This window comes from Procambarus clarkii, chromosome 24, assembly GCF_040958095.1.
Source record: "Procambarus clarkii isolate CNS0578487 chromosome 24, FALCON_Pclarkii_2.0, whole genome shotgun sequence".
NCBI classification, from domain to species: Eukaryota; Metazoa; Arthropoda; class Malacostraca; order Decapoda; family Cambaridae; genus Procambarus; species Procambarus clarkii.
This window is the reverse complement of record NC_091173.1, coordinates 9,638,421-9,657,549: the sequence shown is the minus strand read 5'-3', so window position 1 is coordinate 9,657,549 and position 19,129 is coordinate 9,638,421. Positions and strand designations below refer to the sequence as shown.

The 19,129-nt window shown below is 45.8% G+C and overlaps 1 protein-coding gene across 5 annotated transcripts in view; it reads left to right on the top strand.

The window, feature by feature from the left end:
• Positions 1-19,129, top strand: part of LOC123761707 (lateral signaling target protein 2 homolog) — a 45,045-nt gene that overhangs the window by 2,362 nt on the left and 23,554 nt on the right. For all 5 annotated transcript variants that reach the window (XM_045747824.2, XM_045747823.2, XM_069330554.1 and 2 more), the window contains exons 3-6: positions 2,894-2,984; positions 3,587-3,652; positions 5,516-5,582; positions 8,083-8,201. In XM_045747824.2, coding sequence (XP_045603780.2) covers positions 2,894-2,984; positions 3,587-3,652; positions 5,516-5,582; positions 8,083-8,201 — 343 coding nt within the window. The remainder of the gene's footprint in view (positions 1-2,893; positions 2,985-3,586; positions 3,653-5,515; positions 5,583-8,082; positions 8,202-19,129) is intronic.

The following is a 19,129-nucleotide window of genomic DNA, read 5'->3' as shown; positions in this document are numbered from 1 at the left end:
GAACTAAGGATATGAGAGCACTGACCAAGAAAAGGGCACCAGAAACGAAGATAAAGACAAAACAGACAGACAACACAGTAAACAATACAGAAAACATGACACTAAACCACTCCAACTGGTTGTTAAGTGGTTCACTCGTGATGTGTCAATACATTGCACTTATCCTCCTCGCTCATATTAGTGCTCTTTGAATTTCGTTTTTTTCAGATAAGTGACAGCCATCCTTTTAGATTGTGTTCTGCAGGGCCCCATTTGCTTGTGTACTTACTATATTGTAGTACAGGTATTTGCTTCAAGTGTGTGTGTGTGTGTGTGTGTGTTTTATGCCTCACTTTTTATGTTGATTTAGATTTATTGTTCACCTGGAGCTGCCAATGTCTTGAGTTTACTTTTCTAGGGGCTTGCTGGTGTTGCATCCTCATCTGCGCTGGGCATGCACGGCTTTGGGCAGGGTGACCCCTCATTAACTTCTCTTCTTATGGAGGTTATTAACTATTACTCGCCTCCTTCCCTGATGTGTTTGCCCTATGTTTTTGTTCTGTGTGGTGAGAGAGGAACAGGGAGCCTCCATAGGAACCCTCACAGAAACCAGTGTTGAATGCAAATAAGCTTCTCTATCTAGTGGGTCCTTGGAGACTTCCTGGACCCTCCCTTTCCCTATTAGGGGCTTTGATTTTCATCTTCCTGGCTCAGTGACTGATGTAATAATTGGGAGGTCCAGTACCAGGGTGCACACCCACCTGGCAGCACACACAGCTGCTGCTAGAAAGTGAACCACCTAATGACTGGGTGGATAATTTTGATGTCTCGTTTTCTGTGTTGTGTTTTAGCTTGGTGTTGTCTGTATTGTCTCCCTCTACATTTTTGGTGGCTTTGTCTTGGTCCAAGTGATCTTGTATCTTGAGATCCCTCTGATCCCTCTTTAATGCAAGCCAGGTTTTTACCTCTGATCTCCAGTAGGCTTCCAATGACTCACATGGGCCTGGTGTGAATCGAATTGGATGGAGCTATACAGGTTGCTAGTAACAGGGAGCCTCCAAGGACCCACCAGAAAAAGCCATTTCATTCATTGTCATTTTTTTTTTTTTTAATGTACAGTACATGGTTATTTAGATTATGGATTAATTGGAACCTGACCCTTACAGTATAATTCTAATTTTATTCCAACAACTTTTTTCTAATATTCATTATTTTTTTTGTATATGTGTATGTGCATGTATGAGTGTAAATGATAGAATACAATATATTTTGATAATGTACCAAATGTACAATTTTAATATAAAAATTAATCATTTTAGTGTTGTTGGGGGCCATCAAATCTAGATCTTCCAGATTCTCTCTTTATACAAACATAATTCAGAAATGAGCATCCATAACCTGTTACTGAATATTCAACAATTCTAACACTGGCCACTTAAAAAAACATGACTTAAAAGTACAGTTATTTTGCAGGTGGGTTTTGTGGGGATTTTATATCTTTCCTCTTTTAACTTATGGTAAAACTTATAATTTTTTAGTGTCAGACCAGACACTGGTGAATTTAGGGAGTGATTTAAAGGGTAGGAGGAGAGGAAGGCTGGGAAAATAATGGGCAGATGCAGTGTGTGTGTATGTTAGGAGGTAGGTGTTGAGTGTGTATGTGTGAGGAGGTAGGTGTTGAGTGTGTATGTGTGAGGAGGTGGGTGTTGAGTGTGACCCTTGCACAGGATATGGTAAGGGGGACCTAATTTAATGGATGCAGTTTGTAAGACAGGAGTGAATATATTTGTTGAGAGCCACGGGAATAAAAAAATTGCAAACCAGACGGCTGATCTCATCGGGACCTTAAAAATACTGAACATGTTGGAGAATATTAATCCAGACCACTTGCATAAAAGATGTAATGTGATGCATACAAGGGACAACAGCTGCAAGTTCAGCAAGCCACAATGTAGGACAAAAAACAGGAGATGCTTCTTCACCCATAGGGTTATAAACCCTCGGAACTGCCTACCCGCAGATGCCATAAATGCCAAGATAATACAGTACAGTACTTCAATTAAAAATCGAGTTGGAAAAATTCTTGAGGACAATGGGAGGGGGGACCTATAACAAGCCTCCAGCTTCCTGTCCCTGTTGAGGTTACTAAAGAGATGGTAGCCCCTTGAGTAGAATTCAGGTAATAATTCCTGGAATGTGTTGCTTGTTTATCTATGAAGCTGTATAAAATAATAAAATGGAATGACTTGATGACTTGGGAATATTCTTTTTTATTGATAACCTTCTTTCATTATATTGTTCCCATTTTTTTCTTCAGGCTGATGACTCCCCTATCCTAAAACAATGGGAAATGGGTTGATGATAATGTACTGTATATTTGTATGTAAAGATTTTGCAATTAATACAATTTATAAAAAATATTTTATAAATTCGGTATGTATTTCTTCACCCCAAGACACTTCTAGTTGCTACAGTCTCCCAGGCTTGGTGCCTTCTTTTAATAATTACTTGTCATTTTAATAATGTAAATATATACTGTATATACTGTTCTGGTACAGTATTCAATAATTTGTGTGAATATGTATAGGCCTAGACAAATTTTTGTTTTATCAAGTATTGGAAGTATTTGAGAACAGTATCTACAAATTTTAGCATTGAAATTATTGCAGGAAATGGACCACACAAAACAATATTTATGCCACTCATTTCTGGCACTGTTCTGTTTTATAATTAAAGTAATAACCACAAGAAATAATCTGCTGAAGGTTCAAGAGCATATTGACCAAAATGAATTCAGTAATGTGTGTAACATTCTCAAAGGGGCTAAAGGAGCTTAGATATGTGTCTGCAATAACAACATACAGTATAGTACATTAAATTTTGATTTTACTCTTAACTATTTTGATGTTTGCAGGAGGACTGGGATGAAGAACTTCGAGATGCACCTCTGGAGCCTGATTGGGAGCTTCCATTACCAACCTATGTTCAGAAAAAGCCCTCAGGAAGTAAGTTGTTTTTCTCTTGACCTGGTTAACACGCTGAATTGGATTAAAAATAGAAGAAATTCAGATTTAACTTGTGGGTTGAGAGAGAGAGAGAGAGATTTAATTCAATAAACTTGACGCTTTTTCCTGATAATTCCCTCCCTTCTATCTCTAGTGTCATATTGAAAACTAATTAATGGGTAACAAAGAATGCCTCATAGTCTCCTTCAGTAACCATGGTAATATTTGGTCTGTTCTACTGCATTTGCTATATTTAGTTCACTGTGGTTTTCTGAGAGGGCTCCATTGATGGTACCCTGAACTTTGCCTAATGTAGCTGGAGATTTGAAGACTAAACCACATACCAGATGATGAGGAGATGACGACGTTTCGGTATTTCCTGGACCATTATCAAGTCGATTGTGATTGAAGTACAGTGTACCAGTATTGTAAGTCTTAAGAAAGCTTTAGGGAAAATTTAATTTAATGAAACTAATTCTCCATAATGGCCACTGTAGCCATCAGTGTGTGAGGCTATATACCCAGTACCCTATAAGGGAATGAGAGTTCTTGAGAAGTATAAGATATACTGTACAGTATAATTAATTTGACTTTTCATACAGGGTTTATGCTTACTCCAAGACTATTAGGACATGAAACATCACAGATGGAGAGTTCAAACCCAGAAGGTTAGTAGGTATCCTTTATTGCTGTATCATTTTATTATGTTTACTCCCTTCTCATATGTTGCTGATGCTTTTTAGTTTGTGTGTGCTTCCACTGTTAGTGCTGGAACTATATCCACACTCGAGTCTTTGTCCTCTGATTTCTGTGGATGTCTTGCCCTTATTATAATGATTCCTTCTAGTGTCTTTTCACCCTTTTCCATAATCATTACCTTAAACTTGTTGGGCATAAACTCTTAACCATTGGTTTACTCACTTTTGGAGTTGATAAAGTACTTCCTTCACCACTCTTAGTCGTCATTTTTCACCTTTCTTAGTTGTTTTATGTTATCTGCAAACATTGATGTGTACTGAATGTACTGGTTTCACAATTTAGGCAATTCACATGGAATAGGAAGAACATTGGGCTTAGGAGCTAGCCTTGAAAGACCTTGCTTGCTACATCCCTTCAGCCTGACATCTCGTAGTGGCCCTGTTTCGTGCCTGTCAGATACTCTTACCCAGTTCACTGTCTTTCCAGTTATTCCAGCTTGACACTCCATCTCCTACACAAGCTCTCTGTGAGTAAGAGTTTCAATTTTTCTTTTTATAGTAGAGGAAAATGCACAACATCCAGCCCTCATTCTCCTATCATATCTTGGTGACTCCGTCATGGAACTCGTTATCAAGTATGTTAGATATAAATTTTCAACTACAGCTGTATAGCTCCAGTTACACAGTTCGTCCAGGTGATGCATCACTCTCTTATCTGATTAATTTCTCCAGTGCTTTGCCAGAATTGCTTGCTAAAGACTGATCTTTAATTTAGTATTTCATGTCTGTCCCCTTCCTTGACTATTGGGAGTACATTTGTTTTGGCCATAACATGGTAATGACCATGAGTGGATTATGGCCATAACATGGTAATGACCATGAGTGGATTATGGCCATAACATGGTAATGACCATGAGGGGATTATGGCCATAACATGGTAATGACCATGAGGGGATTATGACCATAACATGGTAATGACCATGAGGGGATTATGGCCATAACATGGTAATGACCATGAGGGGATTATGGCCATAACATGGTAATGACCATGAGGGGATTATGGCCATAACATGGTAATGACCATGAGTGGATTATGGCCATAACATGGTAATGACCATAAGTGGATTATGGCCATAACATGGTAATGACCATAAGTGGATTATGGCCATAACATGGTAATGACCATGAAGTCATTATCGCCATAACATGGTAATGACCATGAGGTCATTATGGCCATAACATGGTAATGACCATGAGGGGATTATGGCCATAACATGGTAATGACCATGAGGGGTTTATGGCCATATCATGGTAATGACCATGAGGGGATTATGCCCATAACATGGTAACGACCATGAGGGGATTATGGCCATAACATGGTAATGACCATGAGGGGATTATGACCATAACATGGTAATGACCATGAGCAGTGTTCTCTTCCTCATGATTTTTATGTACATAAGTAGCATTTCTCATGAGACATTATGTATTTTTGGTTGTTGTAATGTAATGTTTTAGTCATTTATATTTAGTAAAATATGCAAATTTTACTTGCACCGTTACATGAAAATATCTGATTAAATTCTGAATGGTTATTTACAATTACAACTCAAATATCTAGATTTCAGAGTACAGTAGTACTGTATCAAGCTGATTGTGGGTGTTAGTTTGATAAATTCAGTTTCATATTAATGTAATGCATTAGTGACATGGTGGGTGCATGACTGTGTAGGTGATATATGGTGATATAATATATAAATTATAATGACATTTTCAGTAGCATTTTATAAAGTGCATGTTTTGTTATCAATTATAATTGTTTGTCTTATACAGTAAGCAGCGAGATGATGGATCTTACAACTCCTCATCAGAGAGTAATCACTTCTTTAGACTGCCCAGGGTATGTTTACATTTCCTTTGGCCATTGTTAAGGTAACTCAAATAATTCTGTTTTCAGTTTAGGTAGAGTTACAGATTTAAGATTGATGTAAGGAATTTAATTCATTGTAATGAATGTAATGCTGCAGATGTTCCCAGATTTGCTGCCAAATGAGGGAGAAACACCATGGTTTTCAATAAAAGACTGGCAGTATAGCTTTTAAACAGGAAGATCATGTGTAACAAATAAACTTAGTTTTTATGATGGAGCCACATAGATTCTATTGGAAAGAGATGAAGAAATTGACAAGGGCCGTGACAAGGGTTCGAACCTACGTTCGAGAGGATCGGAAAGAGATGGTTGGGTTGACTGTGTTTATCTGGACCTAAACAAAAAAACACTTGAGTCTCATTCAAATGGTTATTCTGGAAAGTGGAACATGCTGGATGAGGCACAGGCAGATTGCTGATATTGCTGAAAAATTTTCTGGCTGACAGAAAGATGAGGATGGAAATCAGAGGCAATGCATCAGACTGGAGGAGTGTTACCAGCAGAGTACTAGAGGGTTCAGTTTTTGTGCCAGTAATGTTCATTGTCTATATAAATGATCTACCAGATGGAATACAGAACTACATGAACATGTTTGCTGATGATGCAAAGCTACTAGGGAAGGCAAGAGACTTAGAAGATTGTTATCCCCTTTCCAGGAGTGTGTGTTTCAGGGATAGTTCTACTCTCCAAACCTTCCTTTCCTGAGGCCAGGCTCGACAAGATGATCTGGACAAAATAAGTGCATGGAGCAAAACTTGGCAAATGGAATTCAATGTAAAGAAATTACATGTTTTGGATTGGGGAATAGGAGGAAACTGACCACACACACACACACACACACACACACACAACATACAAATTATATGGAAAGGCATTTTAGAACTGACAAAGAAAAATTTAGGGGGAGGTTTTGGATAGTAGACTGTCACCAGAGAAACACACAAAAGAACATTGTGCAAGAAGCATATGATCTCCAACTTCAGAATTGCTTTTAAATACATGGATGGTGAAATGTTAAAGAAACTGTTGATGACTTTTGTGAGAATTGGGATATGCAGCAGCTGTATCGTGTCGTTATCTCAAGAAGCACATCACTAAACTGGAAAAGGTGCAAAGGCATGCTACAAAATGGCTTCCAGAACTGAAAAAAAAAATATTTGAAAGTTCGCATTTGGAAGCAGAGTGGTAGACGGTTGGAATATGCTAAGTGTAGATGCAAAAATAATCAGTAGTCTCAAAACGACGTGATAAAAGGTACTGGGAAGATGACAACACGAGCATGCCTCTCATCCTGTACTTAACACTTAAATAATTACACTTTGTAATTAGAGCATACTCGGTACAATATAGTAATTGTATACCCATGGTCTGATCCTGCAGACCAGTATTTTAGCAGTATTTTGATAAAGTAATGAAAATACTGTACCAGCAAAGGGTATTTAAGTACCAGTCAAGAGGCCTCTTCAAGAGTACATGTACATAAAGTGATTTACTCCAGTCAGAGACATTTATTTATGCCTACTAGTAGAAGAGTTAGGACATGCTTTACTTGAGGAAAGGGTGGAGAGCTTTGTCAATATTGTAAGATTAAGACTACATTATTGATGGATGTACAATATTGAAGTGGGATTATAATTTAACACAGTTTACAGTTCTGGTATAAAGCAGTACTAAGATAGAACATGATGGGTCATTCCTTTTCTTATAAGTATATACTTTGATACAAATGTTTCAAAAAGTATAAAGTGTTATGCATCAGAAATGTTGCCATCTTCTGTGTTACTGCATTTCAAGCAGCATACCTTACAATGCTTATTTACTGCCACTGATGCAAATTTTTTCTTTTGCCAAAAATTTACATTTATAACATTAATTTCATGTAGAAAATACTTGATCGTGCACGAGAAATTACAATGCATTACATTTTATAAATTCTTGTGGAGCGAGTTGTACTGGTAATTTTGTCCTCACATTATAATTTTTTTATAAAATATCCTGAACATTGCAATGTTAATTTTTGTACTATATAATTAAAAGGAATTGTCATAAATTCTATCTCATAAATTCTGCCCTAAGAATGGCTTTATTATATTGAATTATAATTCGTATTCAGAAGAATGTGTGTACAAAGAACACGAGAGAACATAAGAATAATGTACAAGTGTAGGGACAAGAATTACACATACTAATGGAGCCACTATTACGCAAAGCGTTTTGGACAAAACTTAAAATTTTAGGTAAAACGTTATTTAAAGGTATGAAAGGATGAACACTTAATATTAACAGAAGTAAGCTAGCAAAATTGAGAAAATACTAGAAAAATAATAGATACAATAAAATGGTGATAATGATGACATGCATAGACTATTGAATTATGGAATCTGTAGTTCTAGCAACAGTACAGCAACATTGAATGCTGTACCACTATATGTATTACAGTTTTTAACCAATTACATTCTCACGTATATAGTCGCCCTGCTAAAGGCCGAAGGGATTCTGTTACCCCAGCAACAGAGAGGTCATCCTGCAGATACCTCTTTTCACAGGAAGTCAGTCTCTCTGCGCCATCGGAATCATCATGCTCCACTGGTAACTATAACTTGTTGTTTCCTATTCCTCTCTTATATATGTGTGTGCGCCTAAACAGGCATTGGCGTCCATATCCATAGGACACAGTTTTATATATTTTTAATGTATTATTATTATTATTATTTTTTCTGGGGGGAGCCCCTACGGCTCCCTGGAGCTTATCGGGCTAATGTGTGTTATGTTAGACCGGGACATTAGCTATGGAGTTCAGACCTACCAGGGACCAGCGCCAGAACCTGGCCCCTTCAGAGAGGTTTCAGGGAGCAATGGCCCTGGAAAACCCCATATGGTTGGGGGTTTTCCTTATCTGCCATCGACCGGGGTTAGGCACCCAGAAAGGTAGGCGTAACAAAACAAACCCCACATGGTAAAAAACTACAACAAAAACCGAACAGAGAGGTAGAAAACTCCCTACAATCCCAAGGAAAACAATCAAACAATCAATTTACTGCCGCGCCGGTCGTCCGCGCAGCCCTCCCCTCCCCGGGAGGGGGAGGGGGGGGGCCCCGGACCTCACCGCGCCGGCTGCCGTCAGTTCGCAAGCTAGTGTCAACCGGGATAGACGCTTCTCTGGCCTCAAATTCCTTGGCGGTGTTTGCCTCGTGTGGCGTTCTCTGCTGTTGTTGTGGTGTGCGGTGGCCAGGAGTACTTCATCAGTGCCGGGGCTGCATGCGTCTAGGGCTTCCTTCCCTAGGCGCCCTGTGAGTACTGCCCTTGCGTGTCAGGGTTATCTTCTCTGGGGCGTTCGGGAACCGCTCCCGTAGAGGTTTTTGCTGCTCGGCATTTGCCTCGCCCTTGGGGCCAGCTGGGGCTTGGGGCCCTTGTTTGGCCTTGGGTAGGGAGTGGTTTTGTGCTGGTTAGGGCGTCAAGGTGTTGCGCGGCCTGCCACCTAAGCGGCGACCGGTTCCTGTTGCTCTGGGGACGGTGTACTTTTGCGGGGTTTTTCTTTTGTTTTGTTTTTGGTTGCCTGGTGGAGGTGCTGCCTCGTGGGCCCATAGTTCCCCTGGTATTGTTTTGGTGGTCCTCTGCTAGGCCCCCGTGCTTGTACACGTCCCAGGGGTTTTCAGTATTATCATTTACCCGTGTTTTGTTTGGGTTTCTTAACCGGTTAGCAACACCTTGCCCGGGCTTCCCGTAGTTGCTACCCTACGGGCCCTGGAAACCCCTGTCGGGGCTCGGGGACCCATGGAGGCGTCTCCCGAGTTCCAGCCTGCCTTGTGCGGGTTTGAAGGTTGCAGTGTGCCCTTGTCTCAGGGTGACAGTCACCTGTTTTGCCTCCGTCATGCTGCCTGTTGGGTCAATGACACCTTTGACCCGGAGTCTTGCGAGTCCTGTTCTCTGCTTGTGCTCAGGTTTTACTCTGAGGATGTTCCTATTAGAGTACAGGCAGCATCAGCGTTGCATGTTAGATTTAGGTTATTGCAACGCGCTAGGTCGGTTTCCCGCCTGGATGCCCCGAGGCTGCCCCGAGGCTGCCCCGTTTTGGCTTTAGGGACCCTGACCTGGGGGCGTTGATTGCTATGGCTTTGACTCCAACGCCCTCTGGTCCTTCCCCTGTGGTTCTTCCTGCACCTCCTCCCCTGTGTCCGGCTCCGAAACGTATGCGGCTTTCGGCCTTGGCACAGGATTTAGTTGGTGGAGAGACTCGGGCTGCTTCGGGGGCTGCCCCATCCGGGTCGGGGACGGAGGCATTTGAGCCGGTTCCTCCTGCCGAGGCTTCTGGGTCCCACCAGCAGGCCCCCTTGTCTGCCTTTCCCTTGGACTCTACCTTTTCTTCAGGGGTAGAGGGTTTGGAGGACGGCTCTGCCCCGGGTCCCGACGTAAGGGATCCTGGGGCTGGGGAGGAGTCGGCCTGGGGGCCTTGGGCCCCCTGTAATTACCTAAGTGTAATTACCTAAGTGTAGTTACAGGATGAGAGCTACGCTCGTGGTGTCTCGTCTTCCCAGCACTCTTTGTCATATAACGCTTTGAAACTACTGACGGTCTTGGCCTCCACCACCTTCTCACTTAACTTGTTCCAACCGTCTACCACTCTATTTGCGAAGGTGAATTTTCTTATATTTCTTCGGCATCTGTGTTTAGCTAGTTTAAATCTATGACCTCTTGTTCTTGAAGTTCCAGGTCTCAGGAAGTCTTCCCTGTCGATTTTATCAATTCCTGTTACTATTTTGTACGTAGTGATCATATCACCTCTTTTTCTTCTGTCTTCTAGTTTTGGCATATTTAATGCTTCTAACCTCTCCTCGTAGCTCTTGCCCTTCAGTTCTGGGAGCCACTTAGTAGCATGTCTTTGCACCTTTTCCAGTTTGTTGATGTGCTTCTTAACCCCTTAACTGCGTTGCCTCCAAATGTGACACCCCCGCAGTGCGCAGGAAATAAATTCTCTGGAAAAAATTCTTTTTTCTTTTTAAAGTGTCAAAAACCCTTCCCTCAGTATGGGTATGTAAAAAAAAAGTCGAAATTGTACTTACTTTGGCTGCTATGGGGTCCGGAAGTTGGGGCGTGACGTCATCATTCCCCGTGCGCCCGTGCCGTGAGCTCTCGGGGGCGGTGGGGCGCTCGGGGCGGGGCGCGCGAGTTGCCGCGAATATATTTTCGTTCATATTTTGCGCACCTTTCCAAATACATTTTCATTGTTTTTATGTGCCAATCCAATGTATAATGAACACGTACACTATAATATCGCAGTACAACATCCGTACTGTCCGTAGACACTGTGTTACGTGCATGAAACTTGTGTACACATATGCAGCACATATTTACTATGTATCATGCTAATTTGTGTATATATACAATCTATTTACACACTATACACTGTCACACACTATATACATTCACTATCAACACATTCAGAACACCGTGTAGCAGCTGCTTCGTATGGGCCAATAGCAGCTGCCTCGTATGGGCCAATAGCAGCTGTCTCGTATGGGCCAACAGCAGCGGCCTCGTATGAGCCAACAGCAGCTGCCTCGTATGAGCCAACAGCAGCTGCCTCGTATGGGCCAACAGCAGCTGCCTCGTATGGGCCAACAGCAGCTGCCTCGTATGGGCCAACAGCAGCTGCCTCGTATGGGCCAACAGCAGCTGCCTCGTATGGGCCAACAGCAGCTGCCTCGTATGGGCCAACAGCAGCTGCCTCGTATGGGCCAACAGCAGCTGCCTCGTATGGGCCAACAGCAGCTGCCTCGTATGGGCCAACAGCAGCTGCCTCGTATGGGCCAACAGCAGCTGCCTCGTATGGGCCAACAGCAGCTGCCTCGTATGGGCCAACAGCAGCTGCCTCGTATGGGCCAATAGCAGCTGCCTCGTATGGGCCAATAGCAGCTGCCTCGTATGGGCCAATAGCAGCTGCCTCGTATGGGCCAATAGCAGCTGCCTCGTATGGGCCAATAGCAGCTGCCTCGTATGGGCCAATAGCAGCTGCCTCGTATGGGCCAATAGCAGCTGCCTCGTATGGGCCAATAGGAGCATTTGGCCATGAACACATTCAGAACACCTCGAGTGAGAGCAGCCACACCCAGCCTGTCTCCCTCACTCCAACATCTTACTCGCCAACATTGCTCCTCCCACCATATTGTTATAGTTCTTATTACACATGTTCTATATACCTATCTACATGTTTTATTTACCAGAACTATGCAAGTAAGCCAATATTGTGTCCAAACAGTACAGTGGCCACCATACACTGCATGAAAAATCACACAGCAGACGACGCTACGATTACGTCACCTCCCTCACCAAAATAGCTCCTCTCAACATTCTTCTGTTGCTGTTCTTACACTATATACACACACTATATATACCCATGTACATATGTGTTGCCCATAGCGAACCACTAAGCTAGTATGGTGAGCAAAACAAGAGTGGCAGCCACACACACAATGAGGCTACCTCAATTCTCGCCCTCCCTCCCTCATCAAAATTCCTCCTTCCACAATACTACGCACAACGCTAATTATAACCACATTCCTGCTATTATCACAATCCTGGTCACTAATTCCTGTAAATGAATAATTGACCACACGTTTATTTTGAAAAGGAACCTAAGAAATCATTTGAAGATTCCTAGATGAACGAAATAATGCTGTGGTGCTGTGGCTAGCGCTGTGAACATCGTGAACAGCATTGAATCACTGATATTTGAACATTGTACCCAGTCATTATCACACTCAGGCTCTAATATAACACTATCATAGCTAAATAATACAAGTTATATATATATTTTGACATTATTAGGCGATGCTGTGGTCACATGCTGAACAGCAGTGCTGTGCGCTCATGCTGCGAGCGCCAGCCTTGGTTGCTCACACACTACTGAGGCTCCCACACCCGGGAATGTGGACCACGATTTTTTTTAAAGATGGCGTCTGTTTACAAGAGCCCTGAGGAAGCTGATGTGAACCCCATGTAGCCGCGGGAGTTTTGAATGGAACGTGAAAAATACAAATACCCGGAGGCGCGTTGCGCAAACCAGACGTGAGCCTGCAGGCGCGTTGCGCAGTTTAAGGGTTAAGATATGGGCACCACACAACAGCTGCATATTCTAGCTTTGGCCTAACAAAAGTCATGAACAATTTCTTTAGTATATCGCCATCCATGTATTTAAATGCAATTCTGAAGTTAGAAAGCATTGCATAGGCTCCTTGCACAATATTCTTAATGTGGTCCTCAGGTGATAGTTTTCTATCTAGAACCACTCCTAGATCTCTTTCTTTATCAGAATTCTTTAAAGATTTCTCACATAATATATAGGTTGTGTGGGGTCTATGTTCTCCTATTCCACATTCCATAACATGACATTTATTAACATTAAATTCCATTTGCCAAGTGGTGCTCCATATACTTATTTTGTCCAGGTCTTCTTGAAGGGCATGACAATCATCTAAATTTCTTATCCTTCCTATTATCTTAGCATCATCAGCAAACATGTTCATATAATTCTGTATACCAACTGGTAGATCATTTATGTACACAATAAACATCACTGGTGCAAGAACTGAACCCTGTGGTACTCCACTTGTGACATTTCTCCATTCCGATACATTGCCTCTGATTACTGCCCTCATTTTTCTATCAGTCAGAAAATTTTTCATCCATGATAGAAGCTTACCTGTCACCCCTCCAATATTTTCCAGTTTCCAGAACAACCTCTTATGTGGAACTCTGTCGAAAGCCTTTTTTAGGTCCAGATAGATGCAGTCAACCCAGCCATCTCTTTCCTGTAATATCTCTGTGGCCCGATCATAGAAACTGAGTAAATTCGATACACAGGATCTTCCTGATCGAAAACCATACTGTCTGTCTGATATTATATCATTTCTCTCCAGGTGTTCTACCCATTTAGTTTTGATTAGCTTTTCCAATACTTTCACTATTACACTTGTCAATGATACAGGTCTATAATTGAGGGGGTCTTCCCTGCTGCCACTTTTGTAGATTGGAACTATGTTAGCCTGTTTCCACACGTCTGCTACGATTCCTGTACACAGGGATGCCTGAAAGATCAGGTGAAGTGGAATGCTGAGCTCAGATGCACATTCTCTCAGAACCCATGGTGAAACGCCATCTGGGCCAGCTGCTTTCTTCCTCCCGAGCTCCTTTAGCATATTTTCCACTTCATCTCTAGACACCTCTATCCGCTCTATGTTGTTCTCTGGAATTCTTATTGTGTCTGGTTCTCTGAAGATTTCATTTTGTACAAACACACTTTGGAACTTTTCATTTAATGTTTCACACATTTCCTTTTCATTTTCCGTGAATCTGTTTCCCATTTCCAACCTCTGGATATTATCCTTTACCTGCAATTTGTTGTTTATGAATTTGTAGAATAGGCCCGGTTCTGTTTTACATTTATCTGCTATCCCTTTTTCAAAATTTCTTTCTGCCTCTCTCCTTACTGCTGTATAATTGTTTCTCGCATCTTTGTATCGCTGGTATGTTTGGGGGTTTGGCCTCTTCCTATACTGATTCCATTTTTGTGTCTTTTGGTCTCTTGCCCTCTCACAATTTCTGTCGAACCAATCCTGTTTTCTGGTCCTGCATCTCTGTTTTGGTATAAATTTTTTTGTGCCTTTATCATATATTTCACAAAACTTGCCATACATCTCATTCACTTCCTTGCCTAGCATCAAGTCTGTGACCCCGCTTGGGTGCTTTTGCCTTCCCCACGGGGTTTATTGTTGCAGGGGGAGGGGTTTTCTTATCCTCCTCCCTGTATGAGTATGATTTGGGTTCGGCTCCTCCCCGTGTTCGGTTCCGGGCGCCTTTGGGTACCTCGGCTCCGTCTTTACAGGGGTTTGCTACTTCCCGTCTCTCCGCGAAGGTAGCTCGGGAAGCTCTTGCTGCATACCTCTTGCGAGACCCGGGTTATGCCTCCCCAATGGATCCGTCCTCGTTTGAGTTCGGTTCTTCTTCCCGTTTTTGGGTACGTTTGGAGGTTCCGGGGTCTTCCTGGCTAGCAGACTGCCCTTTCTTTTCGTTGGGGGCGTGGCATGGGTTCTGTCGGACCCGCTCGCTTGATTGGCGCGAGACTGCTACTTTTATGCAGGTTTACCTGGGGGGCGAGTTTGAGCACCTTAATGCGTGCTTATTTGCTCCTGTGCTTTCTCGGGATGTTGGCCTTTTCCAGCTTCACGTACAGGTTCCTCAGCTTTCGGCTTCATTGGTTGCGGAGGAGTTGCGCTCCCGTGGGCATTTGGCTTCGGTCTTGCGTTTCTTTTCCCTTCTCGAGCTCTCTTCTGCTTGGCTCGAGGAGGATGTGGGAGCGTTGGCTGAAGGGCCTTCGTCCGGGGCGCTTTCTTCGGCAGCTAGGGCGTCGGCTGCACTGTTGAAGCTCTTTGCGCCCATCCTGAAGGAAGCGGTGTCTCTGTTTTTTGCTTCTCGCCTCGCGTGCCGTCAGGCTGTGCTCGCCCTCTCTTTGGATTCCGCTTGGGCCCTGGCTCTTAGGTTTTCGTCTCCTTTTTGTCCGTTGCTGTTTGTAGAGTCTGTGGTGTCCCAGTTTCTGCATGCGGCTTCGGCTAGTTGTCGTCCTATGGCGGACTTGTTGATTCTCCGGAGCAGTCGTTCTCGGCAGTTTCGGAGGGGTCGTGCCAGGGTTTCGGTTTCCGCTGGTCGAGGTGGGCCTTTGGTGCCGGTTTCTGAGCCGTTGTTCCCTTTGGGGCCAGCGTCGTCTGGGCGGCGCAGTGTTCGCCCTGTTCGACGGTTGGGTTCTCGTGCGGGGCGTCGGCCCTTTCGCAGTTTGCCCCGTTGACGGGGCGATGGGGGGGAGGCTCGCTCTGTTTGCCCACGCTTGGTCCCACGATTTGTGGGCCTTTTCGGTCGTGTCATCCGGTCTGCGGTGGCGTTGGGCGACTCGTCCTCCTTTGGGGGGTTCGGGGCTAACAGGGCAGGTCTCTTCTCCTGCGCTTCGTCACGTCATCTTGGAGTGGGTGCGCTTGGGCGTGGTCGAACCGACTACGTCCCTCAGGTGGGTTTCCCGCCTGTTTCCAGTGCCGAAACGGGACTGTGCGGATCTGAGGTTCATTCTGGACTTGTCCCGTCTGAACCCCTGGATTCCTTGCCCCTCCTTTCGGATGACTACTCTGTCTCAGGTCCGGCTTCTGTTGGAGCCGGGTGCCTGGATGGTGTCCCTGGACCTAAAGGACGCGTATTGGCACGTTCCTATTCATCCGGGGTTCAGGGACTGGTTAGGCTTCGTGGTAGGGCGTCACGCTTACCGTTTTCGATGCCTACCTTTTGGCCTGAATCTGGCACCTCGCGTTTTCACGCGTCTGACCCGAGTTGTGGTGACCCGTCTGCGTCTTCTAGGGATTCGGGTTTTGGCCTACCTCGACGACTGGCTGGTGTGGGCTCCCAGTCGGTCGGCTTGTCTGCTCGCCAGGGATTTGGTTCTTTCCCAGCTCGCCAGGTTCGGGTTCCTGGTGAACTGGAGGAAGTCCCATCTGGTTCCGTCCCAGGTTCGGACCTGGCTGGGTCTTGTTTGGGATTCTCGGACCGCTTCCTTGTCTCTTCCTCCGGTGGCGTTGCGGCGGCTGCGGGACCGCCGTTTGCTGTTTCTGAGAGGGTCCCGGGTCACTCGGCGGTTGCTCGAGCGGTTGTGCGGGAGTCTGAACTTCGCCATGCTAGTCTACCCGCCGGGTCGGGTTTGGCTTCGGCGTCTGTTTTGGTTCCTTCGGGGACGTCCTTTCCGCCTCTCTCGCGATCGTTGGGTTCGCCCTCCGGGGGTCTTATGTCGGTTGCTGCGTCACCGTCTTCCTCTTCGGATTTTTCGGGGTTCGGTGCCTTGGCGCCTTCCCGAGCCCTCGCTCGATGTGTTCACGGACGCGTCGTCTCTCGGCTGGGGCTTTGTGACCAGTGCTCACCAGGCAGGCCAGGGACGGTGGGGTCCGTCCTTCCATCGGGCTCACAGCACGGTTCGGGAGTTCGCGGCTGTCTGGTTCGCGCTTCGGAGGGTTCGGGTCGCTCGGGGATCGACCATTCGCCTCCATTCGGACTGTTCTCCGGTGGTTCATTGCCTGAACCGCGGGGGTTCTCTTCGGTCCTTGGCTCTTTGGGGTTGGTCCCTTCGAGTGGTTCGTCTGCTGGATTCTCGGGGTTTGGCTCTCCGTGCGGTTCACGTCCGGGGAGTGTCCAACGTTCTGGCAGACGGTCTGTCTCGCTTCCTTCCCCTGTCCACGGAATGGACGGTCGACGACGACTCGTTTCGTTGGATCTGCCAGACGTACGGTCTCCCAGATGTGGACCTCTTCGCGTCGGCGTGGTCCCGGCGTCTCCCTCTATATGTGACGCCCTTCCCCGACTGCGAGGCGTTCGCGGTGGATGCTTTTCGGCAGGACTGGTCGAGGTGGGGTTACCTGTACCTTTTTCCTCCGGTCCAGCTGTTGCTTCGGGTTCTGGTTCAGTTAGAGACATTCCCGGGGAGAGTAGTCCTCGTGGCCCCTTGGTGGCCGGCCCAGCCTTGGTTTCCGGTGCTTCTGGCTCGGTGCCCGAACCCGGGACGTTTCCCGCGGCTCCGCCTCTTTCAGCAGGTCGGCCCGATCCGGTACGGGGCTGGTTCGACCTTCTCCTCTGCTCTTCGCGTCTGGTCTTTTTGACGCGGGTGTATCACCATTTCTATGGTGATCAGGTGGCTTCTTTGATGGTGTCCCACCTGAGAGCTTCGTCTAGGCGACAGTATGAAGTTTCCTGGCATTCCTTTCGCCATTTTCTGGCTCTTCGTAGGTTGTCTTTTCTCTCGGATCGGGTTGTTTTGTCCTTCCTTACTTGGCTTTTTCAGGACCGTCATTTGATGCCTAATACTGTCGCCTCGTATCGTGCGGCGCTGGCGGAGCCGCTCCAGCTCGCTTTCGGGGTGGACGTCACATCCGCCCCGTTTCGTAAGCTTTCCCGTGCTATGTTTCACCTCCGGCCTGCTCATGCGCCGCCTGAGCCGTCCTGGTCCTTGGACAGGGTGCTCTCCTATCTTTCCTCTCCTCGGTTTGTGGTGGCCCCTTCGGTTCCTGATTGTTTTTCCAAGGCTTTGTTTTTGTTGGCATTGGCCTCTGGGGGCCGGGTAGGGGAGCTTCATGCTCTCCTCCGGCGCAGGGGTTACTGCTCTTTTGGTCCTGGGGGTAGGTTTGTCCGTTTGCAGCCTTCTCCGTCCTTTCTGGCAAAGAACGAGACGGCTGCTTTCCGGAGGGGTCCGTGGGTCATTGATGCTTGGTTGGTTCGGCCGGGGGTGCATCATGTGTTGTGTCCTGTTGCTGCACTTCGCCGTTACCTGCGCGCTTCGGCCGGAGTGGCTGGGGATGCGCTTTGGGTTGATCCGGTTTCCCTCGTTCCCTGTTCCAGGGCTCGGGTCTCCCAGGTTGTCCGCAGGGTTATTAAATCTAGCCAGCCTGCGGTCTATCCTCGCGCCCATGATGTTAGGAAGTTTGCGGCTTTGGCTGCCGTGTTTGGTAATATGTCTTGGGCTCATATTCGGGCGCGTGGATTTTGGAAGTCGAACAGGGTCCTGGCCGCCCGTTATTTGGTGAATGTCCCTGCTCCTCGTCGTTCTTGTGTTGCTTTGGGTCGCAGGTTGCAGCCAGTTGTCTCGACTTCGAGTTGAGGAGTTTGTGGCCACCGCCTCCCGGGTAAGTCCCATTTTTCCTTCTCTTTGGGTATGTAGCTCCAGGGAGCCGTAGGGGCTCCCCCCAGAAAACCAGCATTGAATGTAATGAAACGCCATTTTCTGGGTGAGCCCCGGAGGCTCCCTGGTTACCCTCCCTCCCATCCGGTCGGCGGGATTTTTCGCGTTGGTTGAAGCCTAGTTTCCGAACTGACGGCAGCCGGCGCGGTGAGGTCCGGGGGCCCCCCCCTCCCCCTCCCGGGGAGGGGAGGGCTGCGCGGACGACCGGCGCGGCAGTAAATTGATTGTTTGATTGTTTTCCTTGGGATTGTAGGGAGTTTTCTACCTCTCTGTTCGGTTTTTGTTGTAGTTTTTTACCATGTGGGGTTTGTTTTGTTACGCCTACCTTTCTGGGTGCCTAACCCCGGTCGATGGCAGATAAGGAAAACCCCCAACCATATGGGGTTTTCCAGGGCCATTGCTCCCTGAAACCTCTCTGAAGGGGCCAGGTTCTGGCGCTGGTCCCTGGTAGGTCTGAACTCCATAGCTAATGTCCCGGTCTAACATAACACACATTAGCCCGATAAGCTCCAGGGAGCCTCCGGGGCTCACCCAGAAAATGGCGTTTCATTACATTCAACGCTGGTTTTTTTTTAACAGAGCATCCAGAAAATGGACTTTAAATAATAGCATTATTTAAATAGGATTACAGATATTTTGAGACTGGTGAATAAGTAATTCTGCTGCTCACAAGCATGCCTATCTGGCTTACACTTTGGTAATATGCTTGTGGTTGTTTGCTTTATACAAGTTCAGTATGTGTATGAGGCTGTTGGGAACA